General features: G+C 43.0%; 1 protein-coding gene across 1 annotated transcript in view; it reads right to left on the minus strand.

The window, feature by feature from the left end:
- Positions 1-389: 389 nt before the first annotated feature.
- Positions 390-20,823, minus strand: part of TEX29 (testis expressed 29) — a 63,536-nt gene continuing 43,102 nt past the window's right edge. Inside the window, exons 6-7 of the mRNA XM_077299699.1 lie at positions 4,592-4,666; positions 390-464 (exon numbers count right to left, since the gene is read on the minus strand). Of these exons, the coding sequence (XP_077155814.1) occupies positions 442-464; positions 4,592-4,666 (98 nt within the window). The 3' untranslated portion in view covers positions 390-441. The remainder of the gene's footprint in view (positions 465-4,591; positions 4,667-20,823) is intronic.

Below are 20,823 nucleotides of genomic sequence, written 5' to 3' on the forward strand. Positions count from 1 at the left end.
ATTCCAACGTATGCTCAGTGGGATCTTGTATTGCTTTGTTACATTAATGTTGTTTATTTTATGTATGATGAGTGACCAGTTTTTATCATCTCTAAACAAAACCTTTATCTTTCATTATTGACAGTTTTAGCTTTTGTGCAATCACTCTTTTGAAAATTGTTCAGAGTTGGAATTCCCCTTCCAAATTCATGGTGAAAATTGTCCTATATTTTAACACACTTGTGTATGCCCTATTGCTGTCTTTTTTTACACATTTCAGAGATCTAGGTAAAATATTATGTTTTTTATGTATGTTAACACATTGTATGTGTTAGGAATATTTTTTTTTGCTTTCAGTTCAAATATATTGAATATAAAATAATCCAAGGAAAGCTCAATTCCCGAAAGGCTGGAATATTGCAATAAGTAGTTTATTGATGAATGTTGACAGCTTCTGTTTCTTCATTCATCATCGCTGTGTAGTCCTGTGTACAAAAGAAAAACATTAGTATGTCTTAATGACTGTATTGTCAGCAAATGGAAAGGAGTGGACTTGTTCATGACAACCAATAAGATTGCTGTTCTTGTTTTCAAAATTGCCATTGAATAATGAGTGATAGAATATAAAGGTTATTCATCACAGTTTAAAAAATCTTCATACCCAACAATTCAGGCAATCTGAAGGCTGCCATCAAAGCAACCTGGGCTTCCATAACACCTCAGCAGTGCCACAGGCTGATCGCCTACATGCCACGCTGCATTGATGCAGTAATTGATGCAAAAGGAGCCTTGACCAAATATTGAGTGCTTTTACTGAACATACATTTCAGTAGACCAACATTTCGGATTTTAAAATCATTTTTCAAGCTGGTGTGATAAAGCATTCTTATTTACTGAGATAATGACTTTTGGGGTTTTCATAGGCTGTAAGCCATAATCATCAACATTGACAGAAAAAAATTATCACTCAAGTATCTGGGTGCTCAGATATGCTCGGCACTTGGCAAATATTAACCGCTGTTCGGATTTGAAGTTCAAATCCCTGCCCCGCATGTTTAGTGCTTGTTGAACAATGAACATGTAGGGATTGCCTGTCAATCACTGTAATGCCATAGGTATCTTGGCAGTGGCATTTCTCTGATTAGCTGGCTGCATTATCCCATCATAGGTTATAAAAGGACAGGCTCCACCAAGCTCAGTACACTGACGCTATTGAACAGCTTAGGAGCAGTTCTAATTGGAGGAAGAGACTGCTTGTCCAGGCCTGTGTTTTACATTTTGGTGGTATATAACACTCCAAAAAAAGTGTTCAAAAATTTTTCTGGATTCAATTAGTGATCCATAGAGTCTTATGTGTTTTGTGTTACAGTACAGTGGTAACTAAAACTAAAAAAAAAAGTTAAAAAAAATGTCTGGATTCAATTAGTCATCTTTGCAGTTTAAATCAGTTATTGTTACATTACGGTGGTATGTAAAACTCTAAAAAAATGTTCAAAAAATGTTCATGGATTTAATTAGTCATCCATATAGTTTAACTTGTTTTGTGTAAAATTGTGGTGGTTTAAAATTTTTAAAAAATGCTTGGCCTGGTACAGTTCACAAAATATTTTTGGTTTGAAAATTGACTATTGTCATACATACTGTATAACCTGCTTTGTGTAAAATTTTGTTGGATAGAAATAAAAATAAAAATTGGCCTGCTACAGATGTACAAATTTGGTCCCTTGGTACTCATTCTCCAGCAGCCACTATTTCTCCCAATGTGGCATCCCCACCTTGTACAACCACATGACCAGGAACATCACATTGTGCCTTTACTAATGCAATTACTGGGATTGTCCACTTAACGACCAACACGTGGACAAGCACTTGTGGCCAGGGACGCTACATTTCCCCAACGGCACACTGGGTAAACATTGTGGAGGTCGGGGCCGAGTCCCACCCTGGCACAGCACATGTGACACAGACTCTGAGGATTTCTGACCCTACTTCTACTAGTGTTTCCTCCACCTTCTACACCAGTTTCTGCATGCCCTCCTGCTCCTTATCATCCTCCATCTCCAATGTGCTATCTCAGAGCACTTTGTCCACATCAGCTGAAACCTGAAGCTGATTTGTCTAGGTGACAAACCGCATGCCGCGGCAACGTAATTGAAAGGAATAACAAACCAGACAGATCTGTGGCTATCACCACTGAAAATACAACCAGGCATGGTCTTGTGTGATAGTGGCCGTAACCTTGAGGCAGCTGTGAAGCTTGGCAAGCTCACACATGTTCCATGCTTGGCCCACATGCTCAACTTGGTAGTTTAGCAGTTTCTGAAAATCTACACAAATTTGCCAGAGCTTGTGGTCATGATATGCTAGTGCTGCAGCAGTGCATGCAATTGCCAGCTCACCGACTGGTGTGCAATGTGACCACACACTGGAACTCCACACTGCACATGCTGAAAGGCTTTGTGAGAGCAGCAGAAGCCAGTTGTGGAATTCCAGCTCCAACACACCAGCAAGAATTCTGGTCAGCCTCTACACATAATAACTGAAACTGAAGAGTGAGCATGGATGTCTGACATTTGTGCGGTTCTCCATGGCTTTGAGGACTCCACAAAGGAGTCATCACCAGCGCAATAATTTCACTTCTGTGCCTACGTAAACAGTCACTTCTGACAATTAAACATGAAGCTTTGCATTCAGACCAGATGTAGATGGAGGAAGACCTAAGACAGGAAGATCTCTACCCAGCCTCATCTCATCTGCTCAGTGCAAATTGAGTAACAATGAGGAGGTGGAGGTTGAGGAAGAGGAGGAGGAAAAGGAGCTGGCTGGAGCGCAACAGAGGCTAGTAACCACACAAGTTTGGCCCCTATCTCCTACGTGGATGGGCTGATGAGGGGAAGGAAGAGGAAGAGATGTAGGAATAGGAGGAGATGGAGACAGGGAAGGGTTGACTGTAAAGAAACTTGGCACATATGGATGACATTTTGTGCTGCTGCCTTTCATGTGACCCTCGCATTACATTCATCTTGGACAAAAAAGAATACTGGTTGTTCACCCTGCTAGACCCACGCTACAAGGAGAACTTTGCACCTCTCCTTTCTGTGGTAGAGAGGTCTACTAAAATGGTGCTATACAAGAAGGACATTGTGGAAAATATGTTAAAAAAAATTCCATTAAACAATGCTAGTGGCAGGGAGCAAGCTTCCTTACCTAACCAAGAAGAGGGAAGGGAGACACACACCAGGTACAGCAGAGGCAGGGGTACACTGTCAAAGGCCTGGGCCAATTTCATGACACCTTCCCAGCATCCAGGCCCTGATGACCAGGTATTTTTGACAAGGAGGAAAAAGATTTTAAAAATGGCCAAGCAATACCTGGCTGACAAAAACAGCGTGCTCCCTATTTCTTCTGTGACCTTCAGCTATTGGGTCTCAAAACTGGACACCTGGCATGAGCTGTCTATGCTTTGGAGATTTTATGCTGCCCTGCTGCTAGCGACTTGTCTGAGCAAATATTTAGTACCACCGAGGGGAATCAAAACAGACAGGTGATTTCGCCTGTCAGCAGAAAGTCCTGACAGGCTCACTTTGATAAAAATTAACAAAGCTTGAATTAGCTCTGACTTTTCCATACCACCAAATAACAGCAGCATTTAAAGTGTTTTTAGTCTTCAACATTTGCCTTCAAGGGTCTATGAATGACTGGATGACCCTACTTATAATTTTTTTCCTGGCTTTGCACTTTGTGCAAAGCCTTTATGAGTGTAGGAGCACCACTACATGACAATTTGAACATAATCTGTATGAAGCCCTCCTTTATGTCTAACACAGGGAATATCTGAGTACTTCTTCTTTCTAATTTTTGGCATTTCTTGCTTCCTTCATAAATTACACTGAAATGTCCATTTTTTTAAATAAAAAAATGAATAAAAATGTAATAAAATTAATAAAAACGGCAATTTTGGTTTACTTAATTATTTTTTTAAAATCCTGCTAGTCGCGGTTTCTGCGCTGGCAGCATCTCATTCATTCACCAGTGGTTTACAGATAGGGAGATCGCATCTTAGCACCACCCTGGTTGTAAACTGTATGCAGCATCCAATCTGCAGCAAATACGCCAAGTGGAAACATAACCTTATAAAACAATATTTCAACACTGTGGTCTACCAAGACCATTTCTATTGTGCACAAGGTTTGCCTGGATTCTAAAATACCCTATGAGGGGATTCTTGGTTAATAGGGGGATGGCATCTGTTCTAGAACCAGTTCCATTAACCATCTGTTGCTGGCATATCTGTACACCGCACGTACAGCTCATTTTTGCAAACTAGTTTGGATCGATCCATTGAATCTCTTCTACAAATGAAGATTTTTGTATTGCACTAAGAGTAATGAAGAACAAAATTCGGATTGGAAATTATCAATAGTTTCTATTAGAATGTCTGAGACTGAAAAAAAACAAACTTAGATTCTGCTAACAGTTTAATTTTGGGACTTTAATCTGCTAATCTGCATCTCTGCAGTTCTAGAGATGCAAAATTGTCAGAATTTCTTATCATTATTTTTAATCTGAGTCCCATTATTAAATTTGCAGCTTTGATTTTCTTTATCCTTACCGGATACATCATCGCGTTTTTCTACCTTATTGGTACCAACCTGCTCTTCAGTTTTCTGGGACGTATTACCGGTATCTAAAAATGAATATGAACAAATAAAATGCTTACATATTACATTTTATAGTAACACGAAGATTATGTTTTCTGTTTTTCATTTTAATTTCATTAAAATGGTTTTACCCTAATCTCATACTAATTGTTTAGAGCCTAAAAAGAATCCTGTACGCACGTCTTTGATCGGAGCTGTAGTGTTTTTATAATTAAATCTAATTTCCACCCCCTCTTTTGTATATTTTGCAATCTCTTGGAACTCCCCCCCAGGCGCCGTTCACACTGCAATTCTGCAGTGCATTTTGGCACCTAAATCCCTCTAAAAACAGGATTCAGACAAATCTCATTAGTGGCTATTATGCAAATCGACTTCAAATGAACATTGTTTGAGCATTTTTCTGAAAGTGTCCATCATTTCACATAGCTGACTACATTTACAGATGGGCACATAATAGCATGTGGCTCCATTTTGGGGCTTGTCTGAATACTGAATTTAGGGGAATCCAGGCTGCTGGATTGGCTGCAGCTATCACATGACATTGCTTATGCCAGGAGACTGGCAGTGGACGTAGTAGCTAGTGTGGAAGATAAGAGATGAGCATAGATGTTTTGTTTTTTCCTTTTGCTTCCCACATTGGGAAGTTTTAAAGCAGGAAACACAACATTTTGTTATATTTTAGTATATAGCTCATGAATAATGTTTTTTTTTTCTGTTTTTACATGTGACAGTTATATATATATATATATTTTATTTCTACAACCATCTTCAGGAACTTCCATATTGGAGACGCTCCTTTTCTGCATTGATGGGAAGGAACTTGACAGCTGATGCATGCTGCCCGATCCACAGGCAGCATGCATAAGACATTGGCTGTATGATCTCAGCCAGGTATGTTTGACTCTAAAGCGCTGCGGCATTTCAGAGGAAAACATAGTTTATAAGCATCCAGGGGCCAAGCCACATGGGAGATTAGTCAGAAAGGTGGATTAATAGTAGCTTCTCCTCACCCGCTCCCCTGCTAGGTTCCATTTAAGGCTATGTGCACACGTTGCGGATTTAGATGCAGATCCACAGCATTTTTGGACTCGCGGAATTGCATCAAATCCGCAGTGTAGTGCACAAGCAATGTTAGTCAATGGGAAATTGAGAATTTTGTGCACATGCTGCGGAAAAAAACACGCGGATTTGCAGCGTTTTATTTTACTCAGCATGTCAATTCTTTTTGCGGATCTGCAGCGTTTCTGCACCCATTGACTTCCATTGTGTCAGGCCAATCTGCAGCAAACCACAGGTTTAAAAAAGATCTGCGGTTTAGCTGCGGATGTGCCTGCGAGAAACACTGCAGATCGGGAGGGGGAAGAGTCTGCGGGGGGGTGCGAGGCTGTGTTTGTGTGCAGGGCTGTGTGTGTGTGTGAGTGTGTGTGCGTGGGTCTGCGGGGCTGTGTGTGGGGGGGGGCTGTATGTGTGTGTGTATGAGGCAGTGTGTGTGTATGTGTGTCTGTGTGTAGGCAGTAGGCAGGCATCGTCCGATGGGACTACTAAATGATGTAGTCCCATCATCCGGCTACTGTGTTCAAGTGTAAAAAACAACAACACACATACAGTACATACATATAGACATACAGCACATACAACATACAGTACATACTCACCATACAGCTAATCCCCGAAGCCCTCAATCACCTGTAAAAAAATTAAAAATAATAAACCACCAGTATACTCCCTGATACGATGTAATCCATTTAATAATGAGTGTCCCACGATGATCTCCTGTGGATAGCTGTCACATCGGCAGATGCGACCACTCTCCAGAGGCTCCAGTGATACAATGACGGAAGGTATCCTTCAGCACTGTATCCCTCTGCCGCTGTGAGTGCAGAGTTCATATTGTCACTTGCGGCACCGCTGCGTGGGAAAATTCTCGCGCAGCAGTGCTGCAAAGTGAGAGGCCATTGAACCCTCAGTGATAACACTGCAAGAGCCATTGTCTCCTGTCAGTGTGTCACTGGAAGCCTATAGAGCTGTCACATCTCCTGATGTGACAGCTCTATAGGGGTGATCATCTTGGGACATTCGTTATTAAATGTACTGCATCGGACCAGGGAGTATTTGTGTTGGTTTATTTTTTCCAGGAGATCGAGGGTGTCGCATGGATTGGCAGAACAATAAAGATGGCAAAACTATGTGGTGTTTTATTTCATTAAAATACTTTATTCCGCATGTGTTTATTTAACCCATTAAGAACTATAGTATTAGTAATGGATAGGTGTCTTACTGACGCCTCTCCATTACTAAGCCGGCTTGATGTCACCTTACAATTCAAATGTGACATTAACCCCCATTACCCCATATGCCAGGGTAATGGGAAGAGAGAGACTAAGTGCCGGAATAGGCTCATCTTACAGATGCGCCATTTCTGGGGCTGCTGTGAGCTGGTGTTTGTAGCCGGGGGGCCAATATCCATGGCCCCTTCCTAGGCTATGAATATCAACCCGCAGCTGTTTGCATAGCCTTTTCTGGCTATTAATTATAGGGGTCCCCAAGTGTTTTTTTGGGGGGTCCCCCTATTTTAATAGCCAGTAAAGGCTAAATATACAGCTGCAGGCTGAGATTCATAGCCAGGAAAGATCCATGGGTATTAACCCCTTCCCAGGCTATAAACATTGGCCCCCAGTCGCTGGCTTTCCCTCTCTGGCGCAGAAAATGGCGTGGGAGCCCAAGCAATTTTTTTTTTCAATTTATTTATAAGTTTAACAGATATTGCATTAAAGGCTGGGGTCACACTTGTGAGAAACTGGCATGAGTCTCTCGCATCAATACCCGTGACTGCCACCGGCACTCGGGACCAGAGCATGTGGCTGCATGTATTTCTATGCAGCTGAACGAGTGCCAGTGGCAGTGCCGGGTATTGAGGTGCGAGACTCGTGCGAGTTTCTCATAAGTGTGACCCCGGCCTAACTCTTTATGTACCATTTTATTATGTTTATTACTAAACATTGGGCTTGATATTATCTATCGATATATCTATCTATAGATATATCTATCTATATATAGATCTATAGATAGATGGATAGATATATCTATCGATAGATAGATCGATAGATAATAGATAGATCTATAGATAGATAATAGATAGATCTATAGATAGAAGATAGATCTATAGATAGATAATAGATAGAGCTATAGATAGATCGATATATCTGTATTCTATTCTGTATCTATCTATTATCTATCTATATATCTATCTACCTATCTATTATCTATCATCTATCTATTATCTATCTACCTATCTATTATCTATCTATAGATCTATCATCTATTTATCATCTATCTATCTATCTGTGTGTGTAAACATTATTCTTCAATGGAGTATGTAAATGAAGAGGTTGGACAAGAAATGACATCACAATTCTTTTTTTTCTGGTTCAATAACAGATCTTTATTTAGCTTTCAAAAACGCATGCAAATCCGCATGAAAAAAATGCATGAAAATCCACATAAAAAAACGCATCAAAAACGCGCGGATTTTCACCTGTGTTTTCTACCAAGCGATGCAGAATCTGCGCAGAAAATTTGACAGGCAAATCTGCAATGTGTGCACATACCCTAACTGTATAGTACAGCAGAGAGTGTGTGCATTATAGTAAGTCAATCACTCTTCATAGATTACATTATTTTCAGCAGCTGCTCTAGTGGCCAGAATGAAAACTAGAATATTTTAAGATAATTTATGTGGATGGCAATAATAAAAAAATTAAAATTCAATTATTTTAACCCCTTCACCCTCGAACCTGTTTTCACCTTCATGATTTGAAAAGCTTCATAAACACCAATACTGCGAGAATTGTTTATTTAATTGCATGTACAACATGCCAGGTACATTCTCCAATATATATAATGTATTATACGTTGTTTCAATATTTTAATCTAGAATGTTTATAACATATGTTCCTATTATCTGTTTGTCATCAGGTGCGTGAATAATGTGCACTTTACTCTATTGGCTGTTAATCAGACATGATTTTGAACATTCACTATTTAATGATAGTATTTTCAGCACTACTTGACCCATGATTAAGGCTTTGTAGCTGAAACACGTAGATTTGTTCTCATAATGGAGGCAGCAAATTTAATGCAGAAATAAATGTGAAGTTTTAAATTCACAATTTGTGTCATCGCTGGAGGATTTCCTTTCTTTCCCTGCATTTTAAAACTGCACCCCTCAAGGTGCTTAAAACCACATTCAAAAAATGTATTAACATTTCAGGTGCTTCACGGGAACTAAAGCAATGTGGAAGTAAAAAATTAGTATTTAACTTTTTTCACGAAAATTTTACTTTAGACACAAATGTTTTTATTTTAACAAGAGTAACAGGAGAACATTGACCCCAAAATTTGTTGTGCAATTTCTCCTGAGCATCCTGATACCCCATATATGTGTCACGCACAGTGTGGGAAGACTAAGTGCAACATGAGGGGATGTGGGGAAGGAAGCCCAAATGCTAGGTAAAGGGGGAGTAGAGATCTGTAGGCAGATCTAATAACACCGTGCCTTCCCTACCGTACCTATATTGGTTCCACACCAATCGCCGAGCAGGAACCTAAGCCCTGCATATCCCTAGAGCTAGGCCCTGAATAGGGAAGGGGTGGATGAGCACTGGTCAGTCCCTACTGTACACTAAAGAGAAGAAGGGAGACAAACAAGGGGGAAGCAACTTGGTTTGAGCAGACTCAGAGATGTAACACCAAACGTCCTCCAACAGCACCAAAGAGGAAGTTAGCCAACTGCTATTGCTCCAGGTCTTCACAAGGAAAAATGTGAATATCATCGGAGACTCCATGAAACAGACTGGGAGTCTATAAATACCAGGTCCAGGTGTGTCAGTTATAGCCGGACGGAGGTTGCCACTAGGTCCAAAAGTCAGAAGGATTAAGAAGGCGTCTGCAATACCAAACGCAGAGACCTTCTGCAGCCAAATGCAGAGTGATTGTCTGCAGCATCTGACACACTGTGACAATATGGGGGTAAACTACTGTTTAGGCACATGGCAGGGCTCAAAAGGGAAGAAGCGCCATATGACTATTTAAATGCAAAATTTACTGGAATCTACATTGCATGCCATGTCGCGTTTGGAGAGACCTTGCGGTGCCTAAACAGTGGAAGACCCGAACAAGTGACCACATTTTGGAAACTAAACTCCTCTATTATTATTATTATTATTACCATTAATAATTTATATAGCACCATTAATTCCATGGTGCTGTACATTAGACGGGGTTACATCAAAATACAAATATCACTTACAGTAAACAAAACTAACATGGTAGACTGACACAGAGGGACGAGGAAAAAACACCAAGAAAAGGGCAGAGACGCCTACCTGCCCTGGCCTCAAAACAAATGCACTAACAGGGCGCAGTGGACCCATTTAAAGATGGCGGCTACACAAGTGCAGTAATACCGATGAGACAACCAGTCTACAATCAGGGATTGGACGTTTGGTACACCAGTGTACATAAAGATACAGTCTGTATGCTGCAATGTTCACACACAGAAGATGCAGAGCATCTGGCTCACAGCCTATTAATGACACCCATACTCTTAGATCAGGCGGGCTGTCCAGTGCTAACTAAAATGCTTAAATGGGTCCACTGCGCCCTGTTAGTACATTTGTTTTGAGGCCAGGGCAGGTAAGCGTTTCTGCCTTTTTCTTGTTTTTTTTTAATAGATTTTTGTAGGATCTTCACGTCCTCTTTTTGTGGTTTTGAAATACAGAGGGAAGAGGACCCTTTTATTGCGGGCTTACATTCTACAGGTTTATGGGGAAGGAGACAGTAGTTCGGGGGTTGCAGTAGCTCCGATGGTGTTGAGGTGGCCATGTGGTCATTACAGGTTGTAAGCTTTTTTGAAGAGATCGAGATTTCAGGTTCCGTTTAAATTTGGTGGATAACCGGACATGTTGGGGTACAGAATTCCAGATGATGGGGGATATTCGGGAGAAGTCTTGGAGTCGATTGGGTGAGGAGCAAATAAGCGTGGAGGAGAGAAGGAGGTCTTGGGAGAACCGGAGCTTAGTTTGAAAATACAGTGCCTTGCAAAAGAATTCGGCTCCCTGGAACTTTTCAACCTTTTCCCACATATCATGCTTCAAACATAAAGATACCAAATGTAAATTTTTGCTGAAGAATTAGCAACAAGTGGAACACAATTGTGAAGTTGAACGAAATGTATTGGTTATTTTAAATTTTTGTGGAAAATCAAAAATTGAAAAGTAAGGCGGGCAATATTGTTCGGCCCCTTTACTTTCAGTGCAGCAAACTCACTCCAGAAGTTCATTGTGGATCTCTGAATGATCCAATGTTGTCCTAAATGCCTAATGATGATAAATATAATCCCAAACACTGTAAAGTAACACACTGGTGCTATGTATTGGCCTGAACCTTCAGCTGCAAGCACCTTGGCACGTAGTGTGCAACCCTGCCAACCAATATTAAAATTAGAATAAAATCAACAAACAGGTGCTGCGCTAGCAGGAGGAACTGTGACTAGGAATACATCTCAGTCACCTACCTCACTGTTATGAACTGATGTGTCCACTTGGGACAATGAGCTGCTGCAGACCGTCCTCTGCTATCTTGGAAGATCTGTGATTAGACAGTGCAGCCACGTAAACGATGCACTACCATCCGGGGAGCGTCCTCCCGTAGTGCTGAAAACCCCACCAGTCTCGCCGCTGTAGTGTCCGGCAGGCAGCTACGGCCGATAGCGCCGCCGTGCAGTGGCGTGGTGAGCGGCGGGGTATATATATGGGGTAGAGGGGCGTAGTATATATATTTCACTGTTATTTTCGCCACTGCTATCATTACAGGATTCAAGTTTCCTTCAGTGGGTCACCCGAAGGGGTGGCCAGTTTGTATTTGCTTGTGTTCTGGTTTCTGTAAGACGTTTCCAGCTAGTGGGCAGCTCCACGCTGCACATGACATTAGGAGGTGTGGCTATAAAGCAACCAGTGCTGACAGGGAAGCCACACCTTGAGAAAGAGGGTCGGCACCCTCGAAACGCGTCGGGATTGGCCCCTGTTAGTGTCCGTCATACGGACTGGTGACGTCACCTAGTAGCCACGCCCCCCGCTCACCACGCCACTGCACGGCGGCGCTATCGGCCGTAGCTGCCTGCCGGACACTACAGCGGCGAGACTGGTGGGGTTTTCAGCACTACGGGAGGACGCTCCCCGGATGGTAGTGCATCGTTTACGTGGCTGCACTGTCTAATCACAGATCTTCCAAGATAGCAGAGGACGGTCTGCAGCAGCTCATTGTCCCAAGTGGACACATCAGTTCATAACAGTGAGGTAGGTGACTGAGATGTATTCCTAGTCACAGTTCCTCCTGCTAGCGCAGCACCTGTTTGTTGATTTTATTCTAAAGATAAATATAATCCACCTGTGTGTAATCAAGTTTCTGTATAAATGCACCTGCTCTGTGATAGTCTCAAGGTTCTGTTTGAAGCACAGAGAGCATCATGAAGACCAAGAAACACAACAGGCAGGTCCGTGATACTGTTGTGAAGAAGTTTAAAGCCGGATTTGGATACAAAATTATTTCCAAAACTTTAAACATCCCAAGGAGCACTGTGCAAGCGATCATATTGAAATGGAAGGAGTATCATACCACTGCAAATCTACCAAGACCCGGCCATCCCTCTAAACTTTCATCTCAAACAAGGAGAAGACTGATCAGAGATGCAGCCAAGAGGCCCATGATCACTCTGGATGAACTGCAGAGATCTACAGCTGATGTTGGACAGTCTGTCCATAGGACAACAATCAGTCGTACACTGCACAAATCTGGCCTTTATGGAAGAGTGGCAAGAAGAAAGCCATTTCTCAAAGATAGCTTAAAGTTTGCAACAAGCCACCTGGGAGACACACCAAACCTGTGGAAGAAGGTGCTCTGGTCCAATGAAACCAATATCGAACTTTTTGGCAACAATGTCAAACGATATGTTTGGCGTAAAGGCAACACAGCTCATCACCCTGAACACACCATCCCCACTGTCAAACATGGTGGTGGTAGCATCATGGTTTGGGCCTGCTTTTCTTCAGCAAAGACAGAGAAGATGGTTAAAATTGATGGGAAGATGGATGAAGCCAAATACAGGACCATTCTTGAAGAAAACCTGTTGGAGTCTGCAGACCTGAGACTGGGACGGAGATTTGTCTTCCAACAAGACAATGATCCCAAACATAAAACAAAATCTACAATGGAATGGTTCACAAATAAACGTATCCATGTGTTAGAATGGCCAAGTCAAACTCCAGACCTTAATCCAATCGAGAATCTGTGGAAAGAGCTAAAAACTGCTGTTCACATACAATCTCCATCAAACCTCACTGAGCTCGAGCTGTTTGCCAAGGAAGGATGGGCAAGAATTTCAGTCTCTCGATGTACAAAACTGATAGAGACATACCCCAAGTGACTTGCAGCTGTAATCGCAGAAAAAGGTGGCGCAACAAAGTATTAAGTTAAAGGGGCCGAATGATATTGCATGAACCACTTTTCAGTTTTTGAATTTCCACAAAAATTTAAAATAACCAATAAATTTCGTTCAACTTCACAATTGCATTCTTCTTGTTGTTGTTTCTTCACCAAAAAATTACATTTGGTATCTTTATGTTTGAAGCATGATATGTGGAAAAAGGTTGAAAACCTCCAGGAAGCCGATTACTTTCGCAAGGCACGGGATACAGAGAAGAAAGTTATGGATGGCTTTGTAGGTCAGTGTTAGTAGTTTAAACTGGATAAGCTGGGAAAATGGGAGCCAGTGACGGGATTTGTAAAGAGGGGAAGCTGTCATGAATCCCCAATGGCTAGGGATAGCACAGGACAAGCAAAATATAACAAATATCGGACGAGCTCTAGGGTGATGGAACCTGGGCTGACCGCTGCCCTACGCCTGACAAACGCAACTAGAGATAGCCAGGGAGCGTTCCTACGTTGGTTCTAGACGCCACGCACCAGCCTAAGAGCTAACTAGTACTGCAGAGAAAACAAGACCTCACTTGCCTCCAGAGGAATTAACCCCAAAGGTATAGTTGCCCCCCACATGTATTGACGGTGAAATGAGAGGAAGGCACACACATAGAGATGATGTATATAGCTTTAGCAAATAGAGGCCCGCTGAAAACTAGAAAGCAGAATGATACAAAAGGGGACTGAGCGGTCAGCAAAAAACCCTAATCAAAAAACCATCCTGAGATTACAAGAACCCATGTGCCAACTCATGGCACATGGGGAGAACCTCAGTCCACTAGAGCAACCAGCTAGCATAGAGACATTCTAAGCAAGCTGGACCAAAAACCAAACAACTGAAAATCAGCACTTAGCTTATCCTGAAAGATCTGGGAGCAGGTAGGCAGGAACCAAACAGAGCACATCTAAACACATTGATAGCCGGCAAGGGAAATGACAGAAAGGCCAGGTAAAATAGGAAACACCCAGCCTCTGATGGACAGGTGGAAACAAAAGGCCGCAACCCACCAAAGTCACCCAGTACCAGCAGTAACCACCAGAGGGAGCCCACCAACAGAATCCACAACAGTACCCCCCCCCTTGAGGAGGGGTCACCGAACCCTCACGAGAACCCCCAGGGCGATCAGGGTGAGCTCTATGGAAGGCGCGGACCAAATCAGTCGCGTGAACATCGGAGGCGACCACCCAGGAATTATCCTCCTGACCATAACCCTTCCACTTAACCAAATACTGGAGTTTGCGTCTGGAAACACGAGAATCCAAGATCTTTTCAACAACATACTCCAATTCTCCCTCCACCAGCACCGGAGCAGGAGGCTCGACCGAAGGAACAACGGGCACCTCATACCTCCGCAACAACGACCGATGGAACACATTATGAATAGCAAACGATGCTGGGAGATCCAAACTAAAAGATACAGGGTTAAGAATCTCCGAGATCCTATAAGGACCGATGAACCGAGGCTTGAACTTAGGAGAAGAGACCTTCATAGGGACAAAACGAGAAGACAACCACACCAAGTCCCCAACAAGAAGTCGGGGACCCACGCGGCGACGGCGATTAGCAAACTGCTGAGTCTTCTCCTGAGATAACTTCAAATTGTCCACCACCTGATTCCAAATCTGATGCAGCCTGTCCACCACCACGTCCACTCCAGGACAATCCGAAGACTCCCCCTGACCAGAGGAAAAACGAGGATGAAACCCCGAATTACAAAAAAAAGGAGAGACCAACGTGGCAGAACTAGCCCGATTATTAAGAGCAAATTCGGCCAGTGGCAAAAAAGCAACCCAGTCATCCTGATCAGCAGAAACAAAACACCTCAAATAAGTTTCCAAGGTCTGATTAGTTCGCTCCGTCTGGCCATTCGTCTGAGGATGGAATGCAGACGAGAAAGACAAATCAATGCCCATCTTGGCACAAAACGTCCGCCAAAATCTAGACACAAACTGGGATCCCCTGTCAGAAACGATATTCTCCGGAATCCCATGCAAACGAACCACGTTCTGAAAAAACAAAGGAACCAACTCAGAGGAGGAGGGTAACTTAGGCAAGGGCACCAAATGAACCATCTTAGAAAAGCGGTCACACACAACCCAGATAACGGACATTTTCTGTGAAACCGGGAGATCAGAAATAAAATCCATGGAAATGTGCGTCCAAGGCCTCTTCGGGATGGGCAAAGATAACAACAACCCACTAGCCCGTGAACAGCAAGGCTTAGCTCGAGCACACACTTCACAAGACTGCACAAAGGTACGCACATCCCTAGACAAGGAAGGCCACCAAAAAGACCTGGCCACCAAATCTCTTGTACCAAATATTCCAGGATGACCAGCCAACACAGAAGAATGGACCTCGGAGATGACTCTACTGGTCCAATCATCCGGAACAAACAGTCTTTCTGGTGGACATCGATCCGGTTTATCCACCTGAAACTCCTGCAATGCGCGTCGCAAGTCTGGGGATACGGCGGACAATATTACCCCATCCCTAAGGATACCAGCAGGCCCAGTGTCTCCAGAAGAATCAGGCACAAAACTCCTGGAAAGAGCATCTGCCTTCACATTCTTTGAACCTGGCAGGTATGAAACCACGAAATTGAAACGAGAAAAAAATAATGACCAACGAGCCTGTCTAGGATTCAAACGCCTGGCAGACTCAAGGTAAATGAGATTCTTGTGATCAGTCAAGACCACCACGCGATGTTTAGCACCCTCAAGCCAATGACGCCACTCCTCAAATGCCCACTTCATGGCCAAAAGCTCCCGATTACCCACATCATAATTGCGCTCGGCGGGCGAGAATTTTCTAGAGAAGAAAGCACATGGCTTCGTCACCGAGCCATTAGAACTTCTCTGTGACAAAACCGCCCCCGCTCCAATCTCGGAAGCATCAACCTCCACCTGAAAAGGAAGTGAAACATCTGGTTGACACAACACAGGAGCAGAAGAAAACCGGCGCTTAAGTTCCCGAAAGGCCTCCACGGCCGCAGGAGACCAATCAGCAACATCAGCACCCTTTTTAGTCAAATCAGTCAAAGGTTTAACAATACTGGAAAAATTAGCAATGAACCGACGATAAAAATTAGCAAACCCCAAGAACTTCTGAAGGCTCTTAACAGATGTAGGTTGTGTCCAGTCACAAATAGCCTGAACCTTAACGGGATCCATCTCAATAGTAGAAGGAGAAAAAATGTACCCCAAAAAAGAAATCTTCTGGACTCCGAAGAGACACTTTGAGCCCTTCACAAACAGAGAATTGGCCCGCAAAACCTGAAACACCTTCCTGACCTGTAGAACATGAGACTCCCAGTCATCAGAAAACACCAAAATATCATCCAAATACACAATCATAAACTTATCCAGATATTCACGGAAAATATTGTGCATAAAGGACTGAAAGACGGAGCATTGGAGAGTCCAAAAGGCATTACCAAATACTCAAAATGGCCCTCAGGCGTATTAAATGCGGTTTTCCACTCATCACCCTGTTTTATCCGCACCAGATTATACGCACCACGAAGATCTATTTTAGTGAACCACCTAGCCCCCTTAATGCGAGCAAACAAATCAGTAAATAATGGCAATGGATACTGGTATTTGACTGTAATCTTATTCAGAAGGCGATAATCTATACAAGGCCTCAGGGAACCATCTTTTTTTGCCACGAAAAAAAAACCTGCTCCCAGAGGGGACGAAGATGGACGAATATGTCCCTTTTCCAAGGACTCCTTAATATAATTCCGCATAGCAGTATGCTCTGGCAGTGACAGATTAAATAAACGACCCTTAGGGAACTTACTGCCAGGAATCAATTCTATAGCACAGTCACACTCTCTATGAAGAGGGAGCGAATTGAGCTTAGGCTCCTCAAAAACATCCTTATAATCTGACAAAAACGCAGGGATCTCCGAAGGAGTCGATGAAGCGATAGAAATCGGAGGTGCATCATCATGAACCCCCTGACATCCCCAGCTTAGCACAGACATTGTTTTCCAGTCCAGGACAGGATTATGAGTTTGTAACCATGGCAGACCAAGCACTAGTACATCATGTAAATTATACAGTACAAGGAAGCAAATCACCTCCTGATGAACGGGAGTCATGCGCATGGTCACTTGTGTCCAATACTGCGGTTTATTCATAGCCAATGGTGTAGAATCAATTCCCTTCAGAGGAATAGGAACTTCCAGAGGCTCTAGACTAAAACCGCAGCGTTTAGCAAATGACCAATCCATAAGACTCAGGGCAGCGCCTGAATTCACATAGGCATCGACGGAAATGGAAGACAGTGAAAAAATCAGAGTCACAGACAAAATGAACTTAGACTGCAGAGTATCAATGGCAAAAGATTTATCAACCCTTTTTGTGCGTTTAGAGCATGCTGATATAACATGAGCTGAATCACCACAATAAAAACACAAACCATTTTTCCGCCTATAATTTTGCCGTTCACTTCTGGACTGAATTCTATCACATTGCATAGTCTCAGGTGCCTGTTCAGAAGACACCGCCAACTGGTGCACGGGTTTGCGCTCCCGTAAACGCCGATCAATCTGAATGGCCATAGCCATAGACTCATTCAGACCTGTAGGCGCAGGGAACCCCACCATAACATCCTTAATGGCCTCAGAAAGACCATTTCTGAAGTTTGCAGCCAGGGCGCACTCATTCCACTGAGTAAGCACCGACCATTTCCGAAATTTCTGACAATATATTTCCGCTTCATCATGCCCCTGAGAGAGGGCTAATAAAGCCTTTTCAGCCTGAATCTCTAGGTTAGGTTCCTCATAGAGCAATCCCAATGCCAGAAAAAACGCATCCACACTGAGCAACGCAGGATCCCCTGGTGCCAATGCAAATGCCCAATTCTGAGGGTCGCCCCGTAGGAACGATATAACAATCTTGACCTGTTGAGCAGGGTCTCCAGAGGAGCGAGATTTCAAAGAGAGAAACAATTTACAATTGTTCCTGAAATTCAGGAAGGTAGATCTATCTCCAGAAAAAAACTCTGGAATAGGAATTCTAGGTTCAGACATGGGAGTGTGAACAACGAAATCCTGTATGTTTTGAACCTTTGCCGCGAGATTACTCAGGCTGGAAGCCAAACTCTGGACATCCATGATAAACAGCTAAGATCAGAGCCATTCAAGGGTTAAGAGGAGGTAAGAAGCAGCTAGACAGCAATTAAGGGCTAGGCAGCAAAACTCTGAAGGGAAAAAAAAAAAAATTTTCCTTGAACACTTCTTTTCCTCCTGCTTTAGCCCAAAAAATTAACACTTTGTGGGCCCGCTATACTGTCATGAATCCCCAATGGCTAGGGATAGCACAGGACAAGCAAAATATAACAAATATCGGACGAGCTCTAGGGTGATGGAACCTGGGCTGACCGCTGCCCTACGCCTGACAAACGCAACTAGAGATAGCCAGGGAGCGTTCCTACGTTGGTTCTAGACGCCACGCACCAGCCTAAGAGCTAACTAGTACTGCAGAGAAAACAAGACCTCACTTGCCTCCAGAGGAATTAACCCCAAAGGTATAGTTGCCCCCCACATGTATTGACGGTGAAATGAGAGGAAGGCACACACATAGAGATGATGTATATAGCTTTAGCAAATAGAGGCCCGCTGAAAACTAGAAAGCAGAATGATACAAAAGGGGACTGAGCGGTCAGCAAAAAACCCTAATCAAAAAACCATCCTGAGATTACAAGAACCCATGTGCCAACTCATGGCACATGGGGAGAACCTCAGTCCACTAGAGCAACCAGCTAGCATAGAGACATTCTAAGCAAGCTGGACCAAAAACCAAACAACTGAAAATCAGCACTTAGCTTATCCTGAAAGATCTGGGAGCAGGTAGGCAGGAACCAAACAGAGCACATCTAAACACATTGATAGCCGGCAAGGGAAATGACAGAAAGGCCAGGTAAAATAGGAAACACCCAGCCTCTGATGGACAGGTGGAAACAAAAGGCCGCAACCCACCAAAGTCACCCAGTACCAGCAGTAACCACCAGAGGGAGCCCACCAACAGAATCCACAACAGGAAGCAGGAGTGTAGCGAGGCGAGAGATTAAGTAGTCGGGCAGCAGAGTTAAGGACGGACTGGAGAGGTGCGAGAGTGTTAGAAGGTAGACCACAAAGGAGGATGTTGCAGTAGTCGAGGCGGGAGATGATTAGGGCATGCACAAGCATTTTGGTAGAGTATGGGTTGAGGAAAGGACTGATTCTGGAAATATTTTTGAGCTGGAGGTGACAGGAGGTGGAAAGAGATTGGATGTGCAGTTTGAAGGACATGGCAGATTCAAGGGTTGCTCCGAGGCAGCGGATTACCGGGACAGGGGAAAGTGTGAATTCATTTATTGTGATAGATAGATCATGTAGGGAATGTGTGCAAGACGGAGGAAAGATAATCAGTTCAGATTTGTCCACATTGAGTTTCAGGAAGTGAGAGGAGAAGGAGGACATGGCTGACAGACATAGGAACTTATCTAGATGTGTGGTGATGGTGAGCATCTTGAACCCCCAAATGCTTCACAGAAGTTTATAACATTGCGCAGTGAAAATATAAAAAATAAAATTTTTCCCACAAAAATATTCTTTTAACCCCATTTTTTTATTTTCACAAGCGTAACAGGAAAAAATGTACCAGATAATTTATTATGCAGTTTCTCCTTAGTATACAGGTACCCCATATTAAGTGGAAAACTACAGTTTTGGCATACAGCAGGGCTCAGAAGTGATGTTTTGGAATGCAGATTTTGATGGAATGGTCTTGCGGCCCCTGATGTACCTGAACAAGGGAAACTACCACAAGGGACCCTATTATGGAAACTTGACCCCTCAAGGAATTTATCTAGATATGTGGTGAGCAGACAGGTGCTTCACAGAATTTTACAGCGTTGATCTGTGAAAATGAAAAAATATATTTTTCCCACAAAAATGTTTTTAGCTCCAATTTTTTCATTTTTATGAGGATTTCAGGAGAAAATGGACCCAAAAATTTGTTATGAACTTTCTCCTGAGTACACCTATACCCTATATGTGGTTGAAACCTACTTTTCAGGCACAGCCCCTGGGGTACCAGAACAGGAGAATACCCCATGAGTGACCCCATTTTACAAGGTACACCACTGAATGAATTCATCTCGGGGTGCAGTGATCACATTCACACCACAGGTGTGTCACGAAATTTTACACCGTTGAGCAGAAAGAAAAAATAATTACATTTTAACAACCAATATTTTGTCTTAGCCCCAGATTTTACATTTTCACACTGGGAAATAGGTAAAAATGTCATCAAAATTTGACCCACAATTTCTGCTAAATGTATAAATACCCCATATATGGCTGCACAGTACTGCTTAGCCACACGGTGAGACTCGGGAGGGACAGAGCATTATTTGCCTCTTGGATTTCAGATTTCTCTATAATAGTTTGCGGACTCCAGATGCAGAGCCCCTACGTGCTAGAACAGCAGAATCCCCGCTCAAGTGACCCCATTTTGGAAATTATACCCTTTGGGAATTTATCTACAGGTTTAGTAACTATTTTTACTCCATGGGTGTTTTCCAGAAAAAAGGAGCAGTGGATGTTGCTGAGTGAAAATTGCAAACTGCTATTGTAGTGGTCAATACATTGTA

The sequence above is a fragment of the Ranitomeya variabilis genome, chromosome 3 (assembly GCF_051348905.1).
Source record: "Ranitomeya variabilis isolate aRanVar5 chromosome 3, aRanVar5.hap1, whole genome shotgun sequence".
NCBI lineage: Eukaryota > Metazoa > Chordata > Amphibia > Anura > Dendrobatidae > Ranitomeya > Ranitomeya variabilis.